This window comes from Cyprinus carpio, chromosome B8 (assembly GCF_018340385.1).
Source record: "Cyprinus carpio isolate SPL01 chromosome B8, ASM1834038v1, whole genome shotgun sequence".
Lineage (NCBI taxonomy): Eukaryota > Metazoa > Chordata > Actinopteri > Cypriniformes > Cyprinidae > Cyprinus > Cyprinus carpio.
The window spans coordinates 898,107-915,736 of NC_056604.1; the positions used below are offsets into that span (position 1 = coordinate 898,107).

The 17,630-nt window shown below is 35.3% G+C and overlaps 2 protein-coding genes across 3 annotated transcripts in view; both read left to right on the top strand.

Annotated features, from left to right (window-relative positions):
- Positions 1 to 6,233: 6,233 nt before the first annotated feature.
- LOC109057450 (protein-lysine 6-oxidase-like) lies at positions 6,234 to 12,109 on the top strand. 2 transcript variants are annotated; one of them, XM_019074690.2, is made up of 7 exons: positions 6,353 to 6,869; positions 7,556 to 7,667; positions 8,717 to 8,848; positions 9,851 to 10,007; positions 10,812 to 10,907; positions 10,979 to 11,094; positions 11,171 to 12,109. In XM_019074690.2, the coding sequence occupies exons 1-7, from the start codon at positions 6,506 to 6,508 to the stop codon at positions 11,175 to 11,177; spliced, it is 984 nt and encodes a 327-aa protein (XP_018930235.1). In that variant the 5' UTR covers positions 6,353 to 6,505; the 3' UTR covers positions 11,178 to 12,109. The 2 variants fall into 2 exon arrangements, with proteins under 2 accessions (XP_018930236.1, XP_018930235.1); XM_019074691.2 differs by lacking the exon at positions 11,171 to 12,109 and having other exon boundaries at positions 6,234 to 6,869; positions 10,979 to 11,098.
- A 1,753-nt stretch (positions 12,110 to 13,862) lies between these two features.
- LOC109057442 (synphilin-1-like) overlaps positions 13,863 to 17,630 on the top strand; it is an 11,611-nt gene continuing 7,843 nt past the window's right edge. The window contains exons 1-4 of the mRNA XM_042729157.1: positions 13,863 to 14,011; positions 14,714 to 14,784; positions 15,870 to 15,933; positions 17,440 to 17,630. The exon at positions 17,440 to 17,630 is cut by the window's right edge and continues 342 nt beyond it. Coding sequence (XP_042585091.1) covers positions 14,728 to 14,784; positions 15,870 to 15,933; positions 17,440 to 17,630 — 312 coding nt within the window. The 5' untranslated portion in view covers positions 13,863 to 14,011; positions 14,714 to 14,727. The remainder of the gene's footprint in view (positions 14,012 to 14,713; positions 14,785 to 15,869; positions 15,934 to 17,439) is intronic.

Genomic DNA, 17,630 nt, shown 5'->3' on the forward strand with positions numbered 1-17,630 from the left:
TAAATCAAATGATTCGCGAATCGGCTCTGAAGTTACGATCTAAATCATATGAATCGCGAATCGGCTCTGAAGTGATTATCTAAATCATATGAATCGCGAATCGGCTCTGAAGTGATTATCTAAATCATACGAATCGCGAATCGGCTCTGAAGTGACGATCTAAATCAAATGATTCGCGAATCGGCTCTGAAGTGACGATCTAAATCATATGAATCGCGAATCGGCTCTGAAGTGACGATCTAAATCAAATGATTCGCGAATGCGCTCTGAAGTGACGATCTAAATCATATGAATCGCTATCGGCTCTGAAGTGACGATCTAAATCAAATGAATCGCGAATTGGCTCTCAGGTTACGATCTAAATCAAATGAATCGCGAATCGGCTCTGAGGTTACGATCTAAATCAAATGATTCGCGACTCTGCTCTGAAGTGACGATCTGACATGTGTCCCTGCAGCACAAAAGCAGTCATAAGTAGCACAGGTATATTTGTAGCAATAGACAACAATACATTGTATGGCTCAAAATTATACATTTCTCTTTTATACCAAAAATCATTAGGATATTAATTAAAGATCATGTTCCATGAAGATATTTAGTAAATTTCCTACCGTAAATAAATCAAAACTTAATTTTTGATTAGTAATATGCATTGCTAAGAACTTAATTTGAACAACTTTAAAGATGATTTTCTCAACATTTAGATTTTTGCACCCTATATGAAAACTATAGATTTTCATATAGTTGAATATCTCAGACAAACATTGTCCTCCTAACAATTAGAGCTTAGATCGGGCCCAACAAATCAAACCCGAACCCGAGCCCGAGCACGTTGTGTCCGAGCCCGGCCCGGCCAGACACGTTCACTGTAATTATGAGCCCGAGCCCGATATAAACCCGACCATTTTTAATATGTGAGCCGTTATAACCAGGGGCGGCGTCAGTTGTTTTATTAACGCAGGTGCTCCTGTGCTAGATCATTTAGGCTACAGGGGGGAGCTGCGCAGTTATAGTATATATATTTTCTATAAATACTATTAATAAATGAGCACAAATTGGCCACTCAATATTAAATATTCAGTTATTTTAATTATCATAATTAAAGTTTTAATTTTATTAAGGAAAAAAGAAAACAAAACAGACTTTTACTCATGCCCTTATACTTAGCCCATGTTGCAGAGTCAGGCGAATTATCGCTTTTTTTGTCTTATTCTAGTGAAGTTTCTTCTGTTCTAATTGATATCTTGTTCTATACCTAGTTCTTTAGGTTTTATATTCTTGTTTATTTTTTATGTCTTTGTTTTCTTTAAATGCCAGGGGTTTAAAAAATAATGTTAAAAGGAAGGCCTTATTTTTGTTTTCTAAGAGGCACAAAGTAGATTTCTGTTTTTTCCAGGAAAGTCACTCTACAGCTAAAGACTCCAAATTCTGGAGGTCACAGTGGGGCAATGAAATATGGTTGTCACACGGGTCAGAACATTCTGCTGGAGTAGGGATTATGAAGTATAATTTTAATGGTCGTATTCTGGAAACCAGTATTGATCCTTCAGGTCACTTCCTCCATATAGTACTTGTTATTAATCAGTTTATAGTAATTATTATCAACATCTATGGATACAACTCTGTTGGGGAAAACTGCACTCTCTTAAACACGCTAGATCATAAACTTTCATCTGCATTAGGAAAATATCCTACTGCCTTTCTGATTTTAGGTGGTGACTTTAACATAGTAATGAATAACATGCTAGATCGACACCCTCCAAGGAAAGCAGCTTCTCCAAACTCAAATCTTATAGCGTTTATGGATAAATTTGATTTAGTTGACATATGGAGAGAAATGTACCCGGATGTAATACAGTACACCTGGTGTAACAAAGACCGTTCGAGGCAGTCTAGAATCGATTATTGGTTGATCTCTAAAACACTAATGAATAATAATATCTCTGTTAATATTAGTAACAGTCCACTGACTGACCATAATGCCATTTATATTTCAATTAATTTATCACAAAATACTACAATTAATACTTCTAATGTGTCGCTTTGGAAACTAAACAATTCTCTTCTTAAATATGAAAACGTCAAACAGCAGATTGATGAGTTAATCCAGATTTACTGGGAAAGGGCTGAATCAGAAAAAGCTTATGGACAGAATTGGGAGCTTCTAAAATATGAATTAGGGAAATTCTTAAGAAAATGTGGAAGCAATATAGCAAAACAAAACAGATTAATTGAAGATGAAGTTCTTTCACAGCTTTCTTCTTTATCAGTTGGGGAACCATTGACAGACACTCAAAACACTGAATACTCTAAACTACAGAATAAATTAAATGAGCTGTGCAGAGCCAAAGCTAAGGGAGCCAGTGTTAGATCCAGAAAAATGGCTGGAAGAAGGATGAATGATCTAAGCTTATTTCTTTAGGTTGGAAAGAGCTAATGCTGTGAATGTTTCTATTGATCGTCTCTGAACAAATGGTAGAGTTCTTGATAATCCTAATGAAATAGCTACTTATTGTTCCAAATTCTATAATAACTTACATACATCAAGATATTGTGATAATTCAGCCAAATTGTTTTTTGATTCTGTCAATCAAATGAAAGTTATTTCATTAGAAGATAAAGAAGCTTGTGATGGTGATATAGCTCAATCAGAAATTGAACAGGCAATTAAGAGTTTAAAAAATAATAAAAGTCCAGGCAGTGATGGTCTAACTGCTGAGCTATATAAGGTGTTTGTTAAAAATTATCTCCTTTCTTATTAAAAGTGTTCAAAGAAAGTCTTGAATTTGAAGCACTTCCACCAACCATGACACAAGGAGTTATCACCCTGATACCCAAACCCAACAAAGATAAAGAGTGTCTAGAAAACTGGAGGCCAATCACCCTCTTAAATAATGATTACAAAATTTTAGCTTCAGTTTTAGCAAGAAGAATTAAAGATGTCCTTAACTCTATTATTGATGAATCACAATCAGGTTTTATAGAGAAACGTCATATTACAAATAACATAAGATTAATCTTAGATCTTCTAGATTACGAGAATCTCATTCCTAATAACAGTTTCATGCTTTTCTTAGACTTCTACAAAGCCTTTGATTCGCTTGAGCACAAGTTCATATTTCAAGCTCTTGACAAATTTGGGTTTGGAGATCATTTCTGTAAAGCCATCAGGACATTATACAGAAATAACAGTAGTATTATTAAGTTAAAATTTGGAACCTCACCAAGATTCAATTTGTCACATGGAGTAAGACAAGGCTGTCCTATATCTCCATATTAATTCTTACTTGCCTCTCAGTTTTTAACTCTGCATATCTCTAGTAATAATTTGCAAGGTATCACAATTGATGATAGACAAATTATTATTAGCCAGCTGGCTGATGACACTATTTCTGAATGACGCCTCTCAGATCCCTTTAGCTCTAAGATTGATTGAGTCCTTTTCCAGAGCTTCAGGTCTCTGCTTAAATATCAACAAGTGTGAGTTTATGTCAATCAAACGCTGTGATCTTCCATCTATTTGTAACATTCCTGTGAAAGATCAAGTTACATACTTAGGAATTTTAATTAATAAAGACCAAAAAACAAGATGGCTGGATTTTGTAGATTTTACTACCCTAAATAATACTTTTAAAATTAATTGGCTGAAGAATTTTCTTAAAAATCCCTCCTCACTTTGGAATATTATCCCTTATTATATTTTCTGTAAAGTTGGTGGCCTGAATTTCCTTTTACTTTGTAATTATAATGGTTTAAAAATCCCTATCAAACTTTCTAATTTCCATAAGCAGATGCTCTTGGCCTGGTCCTTAATATACAAACACAACTTTTCTCCTCACAGATATTATTTATGGAACAATAAGGATATTCTTTACAAGAATAAATCACTTTTCTTTGACAACTGGTTTGAAAACAATCTTCTTTTAGTTGGACAGCTTTTTAATTCACAAGGCAGACTTTACAACGACTCAGATTTCTTACAGAAATATAATATTCCTGTATCTGCTGATGAATATGCTGTTGTTTTCAATGCCATTCCCTCTGGTGTGTCTTTTCTACAGTTCCATGGCCATGTACTTACACTCTGAATTTAACTGACACAATGATCGGAAATGTTTGCTTTTCTGCAGATCAACAAAAAAATAACTATAAAATTAGAGCTCTTTTTCAGAGAGAGATAATAACAATTCCTTACATAATACCTTATTGGAATAGCATTGTGGAGCACATACCTTGGGAGAAAGTATGGACCTTGCCACATAGATATCTGCTTACCAATAAAGTAAAAGAAATGACATTTAAGTTGATTCATAAATGTTACCCAACTAAAGCCTTTCTTAAGAAATATGAGTCAGACACTGAAGTGAGTGGCTGTTTTTGTCATTCTTCTCAAGAAGACTTCATCCATCTATTTTGGCAATGCTCCTACACTGAAAAATGTTGGTATTTAATCAGTCTTATTTTGTAAGTGACTCCTCTTTTTGTTTTCATGATGCTTTCTTTGGATTGTTTGACTATTCAAAAGAGAATACTTGAAAATATTACATAATTAATGTGTGTTTCCTGTTAGCTAAATTCCACATTCATAAACAAAAGATTACTGGCTCTAAACCTCTTTTTTCTTTATTCAAATTGGACTTAGACAAGTATGTGGAAACTATCCGAAGTTCTGTTAATTTGAAAGCAATGAAAACAGTGTCTTTATATTCGTCCTTTGTGTCTTCTTAAGATGTAGTTTTATTACCTCGTTTTTCTTGTTGTTACCCTGTCTGTATTATTTTAAGTGTACTGTATTAATGTTTTAATGTTTGTATTGTTTAATAAAAAAAAAAAAAAAAAAAAAAAGGTTACGATCTAAATCATATGATTCGCGAATCGGCTCTGAGGTTACGATCTAAATCAAATGATTCGCGAATCGGCTCTGATTGCGATCTAAATCAAATGATTCGCGAATCGGCTCTGAGGTTACGATCTAAATCAAATGATTCGCGAATCGGCTCTGAGGTTGCGATCTAAATCAAATGATTCGCGAATCGGCTCTGATCTAAATCAAATGATTCGCGAATCGGCTCTGAGGTTGCGATCTAAATCAAATGATTCGCGAATCGGCTCTGAAGTGATGATCTAAATCATATGAATCGCGAATCGGCTCTGAAGTGACTATCTAAATCAAATGATTCGCGAATCGGCTCTGAAGTGATTATCTAAATCATATGAATCGCGAATCGGCTCTGTGATTATCTAAATCATATGAATCGCGAATCGGCTCTGAAGCGATTATCTAAATCATATGAATCGCGAATCGGCTCTGAAGTGACGATCTAAATCAAATGATTCGCGAATCCGCTATGAAGTGATCATCTAAATAATATGAATCGCGAATCGGCTCTGAGGTTACGATCTAAATCAAATGATTCGCGAATCGAGGTTGCGATATAAATCAAATGATTCGCGAATCGGCTCTGAAGTGACGATCTAATTCATATGAATCGCGAATCGGCTCTGTGATTATCTAAATCATATGAATCGCGAAACGGCTCTAAAGCGATCTAAATCATATGAATCGCGAATCGGCTCTGAGGTTACGATCTAAATCAAATGATTCGCGAATCGGCTCTGAGGTTGCGATCTAAATCAAATGATTCGCGAATCGGCTCTGAGGTTGCGATCTAAAGCAAATGATTCGCGAATCGGCTCTGAAGTGACGATCTAAATCATATGAATCGCGAATCGGCTCTGTGATTATCTAAATCATATGAATCGCGAATCGGCTCTGAAGTGACGATCTTAATCATATGAATCGCGAATCGGCTCTGAAGTTACGATCTAAATCATATGAATCGCGAATCGGCTCTGAAGTGACGATCTAAATCAAATGATTCGCGAATCGGCTCTGAGGTTGCGATCTAAATCAAATGATTCGCGAATTGGCTCTGCAGCACAGAAGCAGTTATAAGTAGCACAGGTATATTTGTAGCAATAGACAACAATACATTGTATGGATCACAATTATACATTTCTCTTTTATACCAAAAATCATTAGGATATTAATTAAAGATCATGTTCCATGAAGATATTTAGTAAATTTCCTACCGTAAATATATCAAAACTTAATTTTTGATTAGTAATATGCATTGCTAAGAACTTCATTTGAACAACTTTAAAGATGATTTTCTCAATATTTAGATTTTATTGCACCCTATAGGAAAACTATAGATTTTCATATTGTTGAATATCTCAGCCAAATATTGTCCTCCTAACAATTACCTGAAACCTATTTATTTAGCTCTCAGATTATGTATAAATCTCAGTTTTAAAAACCTGACCGGTTTTGTGCTGCAGGGTCACATATCGCGCGGTTTTAAGTGTCACTTGTGTAACTCTGAAACTGATCCAGAAACTGTAAAACTCCTCCTCATCTTCATCTTCTTCATCGTCTTCCCCGCACTCTCAAGCGGCGCTCCAGGAGCTCGCGGCGCGTTTTCTCGCCGGTTTTGCGCGGATTATGGCGCGGTCCGGGGTCGGTGTCGTTCTGCTGTTTCTGTGCGTCTCTGCTCGTGTTCTGACGGTGTTCTCTCAGCATCACTGGGGACCGCGGGTGCGATCGAGAAATAACGGGCGCTCGTATCACCTGATGAGCCGCGGGTCTCAGTATATGCCACCGGGACGAACAGCGGCGAGCCGAGCAGCGTCTGCGCCGGTGACCGTGATCACCGGGCGGCGGAACACCAGCGCGAGCTCCAGTGGCGGGATGGTGTCCGATGACCCCTACGACCCCTACAAATCCGCCAGGAACAGTCCCGATAACCCGTACTACAACCACTACGATTCGTACAGACCGAGAAGCACACCGACACATCACGGATACGGTGAGAAGAAGCGAGTGTGTTTGGAGACCCGCGGTCTCTGTGATGATGAGGATGATGATGATGATGATGATGAACAGTGTTGGGAAGGTTACTTTGGAAATGTAATAGGTTACAGATTACGTTAACCTGTTTAAAATCTGATAAGCAATGTAACTATTTCAATTACTTTATTAATGCAACTGATTACATTTGATTACCTTTATAAGTTTCTAACAAATGTTTTGTTAATAATTTTGAAAGATGTAAAGCAGGCAGGTTTAATCTTACAGTAGAGCTCAACACTGATTACTGTCAGACTTTCACAATCCTTCATCACTTGAATTAAGATTATAATTGAATTACAGCACAGACACCAAAAAAATCAGACTTAAACACCTCTTTTTACTTTGAGATCATTCTGAGGTTAAATACAGATTTAACACCTTGAGATATTTTAATAGATTTGAAATATTTCAGGAAACATCTAACAATGCTTTGGAAAAAACAGTTAAGAAACAGATAAGCATGTGTCCTAAACATTGGTGTCTCGTATTTTAAAGCAGTCACTGCAATTTATGAAAGAAATCAATTCAATCTGTATGTGCATTGTTCTCAGTAACTGATTACAGTTACATTTATTATTGTAATGCTGTTAGCCGTCACTGGTGCTGGTTTTAAGGAAACACTACTCTCTTAAATGTGCGCAGGCGGTCTCCCGGATCTGGTGGTGGATCCCTACATGATCCAGGTGTCCACGTATGTGCAGAGAGTGCCCATGTACAACCTCAGGTGCGCTGCGGAGGAGAACTGCTTGGCCAGGTGCTGCTCACCTTCTGATGATGCATCAAGAGCCTTTCTTCTTGGTTATGAGAACGTTAGAGGAACATTACATTCTGTCTTTCTGAAAATCTTACGAGAATGTTACATTAGAATGTTCTCTTAACATCTAAAATATCTTTTTTTTAATGTCTAAAGAGCGTTTCTTCTTGGTTACGCAAACGATGCTGGAACATTATATTTTTACAATTTTGAAAATGTTATCTGAATGTTCTCTCAACATCTAAAACACCCATTTTTTATATTTAAAGAACATTTTTTTCTTGGTTATGCAAACATTAGACAAACATTCCATTCTAATATTCTGAAAATGTTATGACAATGTTACATTTGACTGTTCTTTACATCTAAAGAGCATATTTTCTTGGTTATGTGAATGTTACATATTTTATTCCATAATTTTGAAAATGTTCTGAATCTGAATGTTCTTTCAACATCTACAAAAAACAATTGGTTATGCAATCATTAATGAAATATTCCATTCAGTCATTTTGAAACTGTCCTGAGGGCATTACATTTTAATGTTCTCTCAACTAAACATCCATTTTTTGTATTTAAATAAGAAAATTTCCCCTTGTTTTGCGAATGTTAGAGAAACATTTTACTCTGTAATGAGAACATACAAATAACATTATGAGAACGTTTCGAAAACATTGTTCTAAGAACATTTCCTCTCAACCTTTCAAGAACATATATCAAATATTAATAATGTTATAAAGAGAATATTTTGTCCTAACGTTTACCTAATCATTGAAAAAACGTGAATGTTGTGGGAACTTAAAGCAGCAAGAGCTTCACTGAGCCTGAAGTCACAGGAGAAATGTTCTAGTTCTTCAGAGAAGCATCAGTGCTCTGGTGTTTTAAAGAACCTGATCTGAAGAACCTACGATCAAACATAAAGAGCTTTTTATTCTGCCAAGGGTCATAGAGTCACTGTGTGCAGAGCCAGAACTGTTTCTTGATAAGAGGTTTCTCTGCTGAGCCTGTCCCCTGATTTCAGAAACCAGTGAAATCTCCGCTGTGTTCCTCAGTTCTGCTGCAAACGCACGAGATTACGACACCAGGGTCCTGCTGAGGTTCCCGCAGCGCGTGAAGAATCAAGGAACCGCAGACTTTCTTCCCAGCAGACCGAGATACGCCTGGGAATGGCACAGCTGTCACAAGTGAGGAGAAATACACACACATGTCACGGCCTTTGATAGAATAACTAATGCTTTATGTCCAATTAATTATTTATATTGTGATGCAAAGTAAAATATTTGAATGTGCACTACTGTTCACAAGTGTTTTAAAAAGTAATGCATGCATTATTCATTGAGGATGCATTAAAATGACATTAAAGATATAATGTTACCAAAAAATAAATGCTGTTCTTTTGAACTTTCTATTCATCTGTGAATCCTGAAAAAAATAAAAAAAGTATCACGGTTTCCACAAAAATATTGTGCAGCACAACTGTGTTCAACATTGATAATAATCAGAAATGTTTCTTGAGCAGCAAATCATCATATTAGAATGATTTCTGAAGATCATGTGACACTGAAGACTGCAGTAATGATGCTGAAAATACAGCTGTGCATCACAAAAATAAATTACACTTTAACTGAGATTCACACAGAAAACAGATGTTTTAGATTTTAATCAAATTTTACTATTTTTACTGTATTTTTGCTAAAAAAAGAGACTTCTTTCAGAAACACAATTAAAATTGCACAGCAAAATGATTGCTGACTTTGATGTAATTCTAATAATATTTAACTATTTTTACTGTATTTTGGATTGAATAAATGCAGCCTCGGTGAGCAGCAGAGAGAAAACCTTTTAATAAACAATAAACTCTTTAACTCAATTAACTCTTAATAATAAACTCTTTCAGAAACAATAATGAACCAAAACTTTTGAATGGCAAAAACAATTGCTGACTTTGATAGAAACTGCATAAAAGATGTTATAAACGGCAAACATCAGGTTGCAGTGGAACAAAAGCACACAGATTCTCTTACTTCATTTTACTTGTACAGTGAATTCATCTTGATTCAAGAATGTTTAGATATTTATACTAGAGCACAAGACACAGACACTGAGTAAGAGAATGATTGTTTGCAGTGTATATGCAGGGAATGTGACTGTCGGTGTGTGTGCTGATGATGTTTTGTTGTGATCAGTCACTATCACAGCATGAGTGAGTTCAGTCATTACGACCTGCTGGACTCCAGCACACAGCAGCGCGTCGCCGAGGGTCATAAAGCCAGCTTCTGTTTGGAGGACACGTCCTGTGATTCCGGATACTACCGGCGCTACGCTTGCACGTCTCACACGCAGGTGTGTAATTACAGCGCTTCACACAAACACACACTCGTCCTCCAGCAGCACAAACCACTGAGAACGTGTGTGTGCTGTAATTACTCTGCTGTGTGATTTTCTCCATCACCAGTTACTTGTTACTCTGGAAATGTCACAGGTTACAGATCACAAGTTACCCTATCTAAAATGTAACAAGTAGTGTAACTATTTCAATTACTTTAAAAAGTAATGTAACATTTGATTACTTTTTGATTACTTTTCTAAATTTCTAATGTTTACAACTGTTAATCATTTTCAAACCTTTAAGTAATATTACTCAGTACTTAAATGTATAATTACACTGTAACAAGGACACCTTAAAATAAAGTGTAACCTTATTTGTGACCCTGGAGCACAGAACCATCATCATCAAGTTGAATAAATAATCTCTCCATTGATGTGTGGTTTGTTAGGAGGACAATATTTGTCTGAGATACAACTATTTGAAAATCTGGAATCTGAGGGAGCAAAAAAATCTAAATATTGAGAAAATCATCTTTAAAGTTGTTCAAATGAAGTTCTTAGCAATGCATATTACTAATCAAAAATTAAGTTTTGATATATTTATGGTAGGACATTTACTAAATATCTTCATGGAACATGATCTTTACTTAATATCCTAATGATTTTTGGCATGAAAGAGAAATGTATAATTGTGACTCATACAATGTATTGTTGTCTATTGCTACAAATATACCTGTGCTGCTGATGACTGCTTCTGTGCTGCAGGGACACATATTGTAATTAAATCACATGTAACATACTCCCCAACACTGATTGCAGGGTTTGAGTCCCGGATGTTACGACACGTACAGCGCGGACATCGACTGTCAGTGGATCGATATCACAGACGTCCAGCCGGGACGCTACACGCTGAAGGTCAGAAACCCTCCTCACGAGCTGCTGTTGCTGTGAGGATCTTCTCAAGGACCTGATGTGCTTTATTTCAGATTACAGTAAACCCAGGCTTCCAGGTGCCAGAGTCAGACTTCAGTAATAATATCGTTCGCTGTGACGTTCACTACACCGGAAACTACGCGCATGCATCCGGCTGCAGCATGACGCCGTAAGTCACATGCTTTCTTCATCCTACCTGAAAGAAACCACCTCGTGTGTCAATCCTGCACTCCTTCTCTTCACAGACACTAGGACACGAGAGAGACCAGGAGCGGCAAACATCACCACGGCCTGCCGATGATCGCAGACCAGCTGTGTGTACTGTGCAGAAATAAAGACAATATCTGCATATCTGTGAAAATAATAACGCAGAATTATGATCTGAACAGATGCATCTATCTACCCAGCCAACAAAAACATGTTCTGAGAATGTTTCCGAACATTCCCACTAAATTATGAAAGCATTATTTGAGAGTGTTTTTTAAACATTCAAAAGGTCCAGTATTACTAGTGTAAACGTTACTGGAACGTTCCATTCTACATTTAAAAAACCTTATGGGAACGTTACATTTGAATGTTCTCTCATCATTTAAATTATCCATTTTTAATATTTAAAGGATGTTTTTTTTCTTGGTTATTTAAACATTAGAGAAACACTCCAATCTGAAAACATTCTGTTGTTGTTACTGAATATCATTTTAAGAATGATTTGTCCTAACATTTAAAAACATTATGAGAACATTCTCTGTTAGCTGGGTAATAGTTTCACAGCGAAGCCTTACAGTATTGTGTCATTTTGTCTTTATTAGTGTAAAATAATGATAAAACTCCATCCAGTCGTAGTTGTAGTGTTTTTGTCTTGCTTTTTTTTAAAGAGTCGAGGGTGTTTTCAACTTCGTAACTTTGTTAATCATAATGTTTTTACAAATAGTTTGGTTTAGTTTTAATGATGTGTGCAAAAAAAAAAAAAAAAAAAAGAACGTATAAGAGGCGTTTTCGATTTATGTTTAGACATATTTATATTTTCAGCCTCTTAAAGGTGCTATTGATATTATAAGTCAAACTTGAATAAAGTAGATGAGAATATGTTTTCTTAATTTTCATGTGTTCTTATTATTTGAATGAAGAGGAACGTACAGTAACTGTTCATCAGAGCTGTGTGAATATGAATGTGTGTGTTCAGTACGTGTGTGTGTGTGTGTGTGTGTGTGTGCCTAGATGTATAACTCTCACTTAAATCTTTCATATTTAACCAACATTTCAGCAACAAGCCTTTTTCGTGGAATCTTGACAAGGCAACATAATAAACACATAAGTGAGTGTGCAGTTATACATCTGTCTTTACTTAATCTTTTTCCTTTATAAGGTGTGTGTTTGCTTTTAATGTTTTTTTCTACCTTCTCTGGGACAGATGTGTACCCAGAAGTGAATTCATTTGACAAAACTAATTTTAGTAAGTAAGTAATTTTTAAATCAAATGAATCTACAATTTATTTATTAATGTTATTATTTAGTTCAGGCAAGGCAAGGTGAGTTTATTTATATAGCACATTTCATGCACAACAGTAATTCAAAGTGCTTTATATATAATCTAAATTAAAATAATTACAACAAAATAAAAACAAGGAATTTACTTTTTTTAAATGATTTAAAATGGATTTAAAATGAATTAAAACAGTTAAGAATAGAAAATGATTCTACATAATAAAATACAGTACAATCAGATCGGACACCGCACAGTGCTCATTCAGTAAATGCAAGCTAAACAGATGAGTTTTGAGTCTAGATGTAAATGTGGCTAATGTTTAGCACATCAGATCTCTTCTGGAAGCTGATTCCAATTACGGGCGGCATAGTAACTAAAAGCAGACTCCCCTTGTTTTGTGTGAACCCTTGGTATTTCTAACTGACTCGATCCTAATGATCTGAGTGCTCTGTTAGGTTTATATTCAGTGAACATATCTGCAGTGTATTTTGGTCCTAGGTCATTGAGTGATTTATAAACGAGTAAAAGTACTTTATAATCAATCCTAGATATAACTGGAAGCCAGTGTAAGGACCTGAGGACTGGTGTGATATGCTCAGATTTTCTGGTTCTAGTCAGAATCCTGGCAGCAGTGTTCTGGATGAGCTGCAGCTGTCTAATGGTCTTCTTGGGAAGGCCGGTGAGGAGACCATTACAATAGTCCACCCTGCTGGTGATAAAGGCATGAACAAGTTTCTCCAAGTCTTGATTGGAAACAAAACCTCCAATTCTTGCAATGTTTTTTAGATGATAGTGTGCTGATTTAGTTACTGCTTTGACATGACTACTGAAACTAAGCTCTGTCTCCAGAATCACACCAAGATTCTTGACTTGATTTTTAGTTGTTTGTCCCCTAGAGTCAAGGCATGCATTCACCTTGAGAACTTCATCTTTGTTTCTAAATGCAATAACTTCAGTTTTTTCCTTGTTTAACTGAAGAAAGTTCTGGCACATCCAACTGTTAATTTCATCAATACATTTGCAGAGGGAGTCAATGGGGCTGTAGTCATTTGGAGATAAGGCTTGGTAAATCTGTGTATCATCAGCATAGCTGTGATGGGTAATTTGCTTCTTTCTCATTATCTGACTTAGTGGGCGCATATACAGGCTGAAACAAGAGCGGTGCAAGAACTGAACCTTGTGGGACTCCGCATAGACTTATGCTCTCTTATACTCATATAATAACCTCTCCTTTCTAAATATGACCGGAACCATTTAATGTAAAATTTTACTTTGAAAAGTAATCTAAATTTTAATTACAATGAAATAAATATAGTTATTTATATAAATAATTATTTTTAAAAAGTAAAAAAAAGACTTCAGAGGCGTAAATATGAATATGTGTGTGTGTCTGTGTGTGTGTGTGTGTGTGTGTCGCCCTCTGCTGGTCTGTGTGTGTATCTGCGCGCGCGTCTCTGTGCGTGTGCGTGCGCGTGTGTGTCGGGGCCGCGCGCGCTGAGGAGGCAGAAGGAGGCGCGCGCTCGCGACACATTCTTCAGATGATCCGCTAATAATCATCAGAAACACCGACAGACAATCAGCGGAGCGGGAATGAGCCGAGGTACGGACACACACACACACAGGACACGAGACACCGAGACACTGGCGGGAAACCGGAGAAACACGGAGATGGAGAGAGAGGAGATCATCTGAGAGATGCTGAAGCTAAAGCTAAAGCTAAAGCTAGAAACAAAAGACACACAGACAGAGATAAACACACACACACACACACACACACTGACAGACGGATGCATCTTCATCTTCTTCTTCATCTTCTTCTTCATCATCATCATCATCATCTCATGAATATCCTTCGGTCTGTTTTTCGCGCTCACTTCTCGATTCATTGTGTTTAATGTGAATCATGAGCATCAGTGACTCGTTTCTTCATGATTCTTCTCTTATTGACTGATTCATCATTTATTCTGGACACAAATAAATGTTTCATGATTTTTCATCAAAGTGTAACTAGCTCTGAAACGACTATATTGTCACCTCGTGTCAGCAGGTCATTATCTGCTGGTTATCGTTGACCAGTGCTTAATTAGATACTCCGTTATAGTTATATTAAACTCACCATTCAGCTCTGATAGCCACGCCCACACTCCCACCACCCAATCCCGTGCTGACGGAGGAGATCAAGCCCCGCCCACGTCTTTGTGTCTCTGATTCACTCCGAGTGACGTCACGAGAGTGTAGTACAGTAGATGATATTTGAGCCTGTAATGATGGAGTGTGTGTGTGTGTGTGTGTGTGTTCTCAGAATGCTGACTAGAGATGGACGTTCCTGAATACCTGGATCTGGATGAGATTGACTTCACCGATGATTTACCTGTGAGTTTATGACGTCATCAGATAAACCGCCAGAGCATTTTTTTTTTATCAGCTGAACGCCTTTGGTCTAAAATATTTACTCCAAGTCCCCTTAAGATTCTTAATATTTCAATAAATGATCTGCACATTCGCATGTTCATCTCAGTTAACAGTCACATGACATGCAAGTAAACAAAAGTGTTTTAGTGTTTTAATTTGATTTGTTTTTATCTTAAAATTAATTTATTTGAATTTAACATTTTAATGATTTAATTTTTAGCAAGCTTTTTTTAATTAAAAAAATAGAATTTTATTATTTATTATTTTATTATTATTATTTATTATATGTATTATTTTTATTTATATAATTAATTTCAGGAATTATTTGTATTTTTTATTCTTATTTTAAACTAGCTTAAATTTGACTTTTTTTATTCTTTAACCATTCTCTGATCTCAGTTAATGTTCACATGACATGCAGTTAAACAAATAAAATATTTCATATTTTTAATAAATGTTTTGACTTATTTTTACCTTTTTAACATTGCAATTTAAAGGTTCACTTCCAGAATAAAAATTTCCTGATAATTTACTCACCCTCATGTTTTCACCAAATTTCTTCAATCGCAAAGAAATTAAGGCTCTTGAGGAAAACGCTCCAGGGTTTTCTCCATATAGCGGTCTCCACTGGTGAACAGAGTGGGATCTACTGTAAATACAGTGAATAAACTCCATCAAATTAGCCCCAGTGTTGGAAGACTTTCCCAACCATTATTTTATGTATTTTTTTATTTTATTTAAAACTTATTCATTAAAATATATTTTTTCCATTTCATTTGAAGTAAAATGTTTTATTTAATTTTTTTTATCATTTCATTCTAGTTAAACAGATTAATGTGTACATTAAACATTAAATATGCATGCACCGGACAGAGTTCATGTAGGTTTTTATTCCTGAGGCATGGCTCTGTGTGTTCGTTAGTCTAGCGGTTAATTCAAGCTTTCGTCGAGTTGGTCGGATGTTTCAGACTCACACACAGATGGGGTTTCCCGGGGGCTCATGGGTAATGTTTGATCTTTAACCCTTCGCACGTCTCCTGTCTCAGTACTCGTCCAAGAGCATCCCTGAGCTGTGCCGGAGACACGATGCAGCGAGCGACGACAGACAAGGTGCGAGTTCATGTGTTATTATCAGATTCATAACTACAGTAACAGTAGAGACTCCTGTAGAGCTGCTTTACAACTCAGTCTGAATTAAGAATCAACATTAAACTGAGTTATGACACTATTGTCTTCTGTAGAACTGCTTTAAATGAATTTTGATTTAAAAATATAATTGAATTTGTTTTATAATTGATGAATTTTGCAATTCTAGCAACAGAATTGATCTGAATAATGATTGTTTGTCTCCTGTAGAGGATCTGTGTCATAATTAATGAAGTTTGCATCATTGATTCTGTTCTTTTTGCTTCTGTTTTTAGTGTCTTTTTCTTTTAAACATATTTAAATTATTATAAGTGTTTTGTTTGGATTTTTAGTTTTTATTTTACGTTTAAAAAAAAAATAATATTTATCACAGCTTTTCATGTTTATGAGTTAATTATTAGCTATTCATCAACTCATGAAACTTTTGGAAAACACTGCTCTAGTTAAACAGCATAAAGTGGATATTAAATTATAAGTATGCATTTATAGAATCATTGATTCTTCTGTATTCTTATTTATTGCTGTTAAGCTGCCTAGTAACAGTCTTTTTTATTTTAAGGTTTACTTCCGCTGATTCAATTATTAATTTTTTGTTTTATTGATATATTAAAATTATTTATTTAAATGTTACTTTTTTATTTGATTTTAGCAAATTTGTTTTTTTTTTTGATGGTTTGTTTTTATTTTAAAATGATTAATTTAAACTTAATTCAACTTAATTTAAATGTAGAACCATTGATTCTGTTGTTTTATTTATTGCTGTTAAGCTGCTTAGTAATAATCTGTTTTTATTTTAAGATTTATTTCCACTTTTTTATATTATAGTTAATCAATATGAAGTGTTTTTTGTTTGTTTGTTTTATTTTTATTTTTTTTAAACTATTTATTTAAATGTTACTTTTTTATTTGATTTTAGTGAGTATTTTATCTTGATGGTTTATTTTAATTTTAAAATTCATTAATTTAAACTTAATTCAACTTAATTTCAATTTATAGAATAATTGATTCTTCTGTATTCTTATTTACAGTAACAATCTGTTTTTATTTTAAGATTTACTTCTGGTTTTAAATATTTGATTTTATTCATTTTTAGTGTTTTTGTGTTATTGATATTATAATTTTTTATTTAATTTAAATGTTTCTTTTTCTATTTGATTTTAGTGAGTTTTATTCGTTTGCTTTTATTTTAAAATTATTAATTTCAATTTAAAAAAATGTTTTGTAACAATCTCTTTTTATTTAAATAATTATTTCGTGTTTTATTTATGTAATATATATATATATATTTTGTCAGTGTTTTATTTTGGTTGATTGTTTTTATTTCAGAATGTAATTTTTGATTTAATTATTAGTGTAGAAGCAGTCTGTGTTGTGAAAGGCACTATAGAAATGATCTCGTTTGGAGCAGACGTTTGAATCTTCTCATCAGTGTTCAGGATGTTCACGAGGGTTGGCTCTGGTGTGTTTCAGCTCCGTCCATCAACTGGGCTCGCGGCGCGGCGTCCGGCGGAGCGGGAATCAAGCCCACGGGCATCGCTGATGTCTACAGTAAGTTCCGGCCGGTCAAGCGCGTGTCTCCGCTCAAACACCAGCCGCAGGAGTCGGATCCGGAGAGCGAGGGCAAGAGCGCCGAGGCCAGCAAGAGCAGAGGCCTGCCGCTG

What these genes read in the sequence shown, in the direction of transcription:
- LOC109057450 (XM_019074690.2), top strand. Translation starts at nt 6,506, where the DNA reads ATGGCGCGGTCCGGGGTCGGTGTCGTTCTGCTGTTTCTGTGCGTCTCT. An exon ending in GAGGAGAACTGCTTGGCCAG is followed by an intron (nt 7,668 to 8,716) that starts GTGCTGCTCACC and finishes TGTGTTCCTCAG; the next exon opens with TTCTGCTGCAAACGCACGAG. An exon ending in CTTGCACGTCTCACACGCAG is followed by an intron (nt 10,008 to 10,811) that starts GTGTGTAATTAC and finishes CACTGATTGCAG; the next exon opens with GGTTTGAGTCCCGGATGTTA.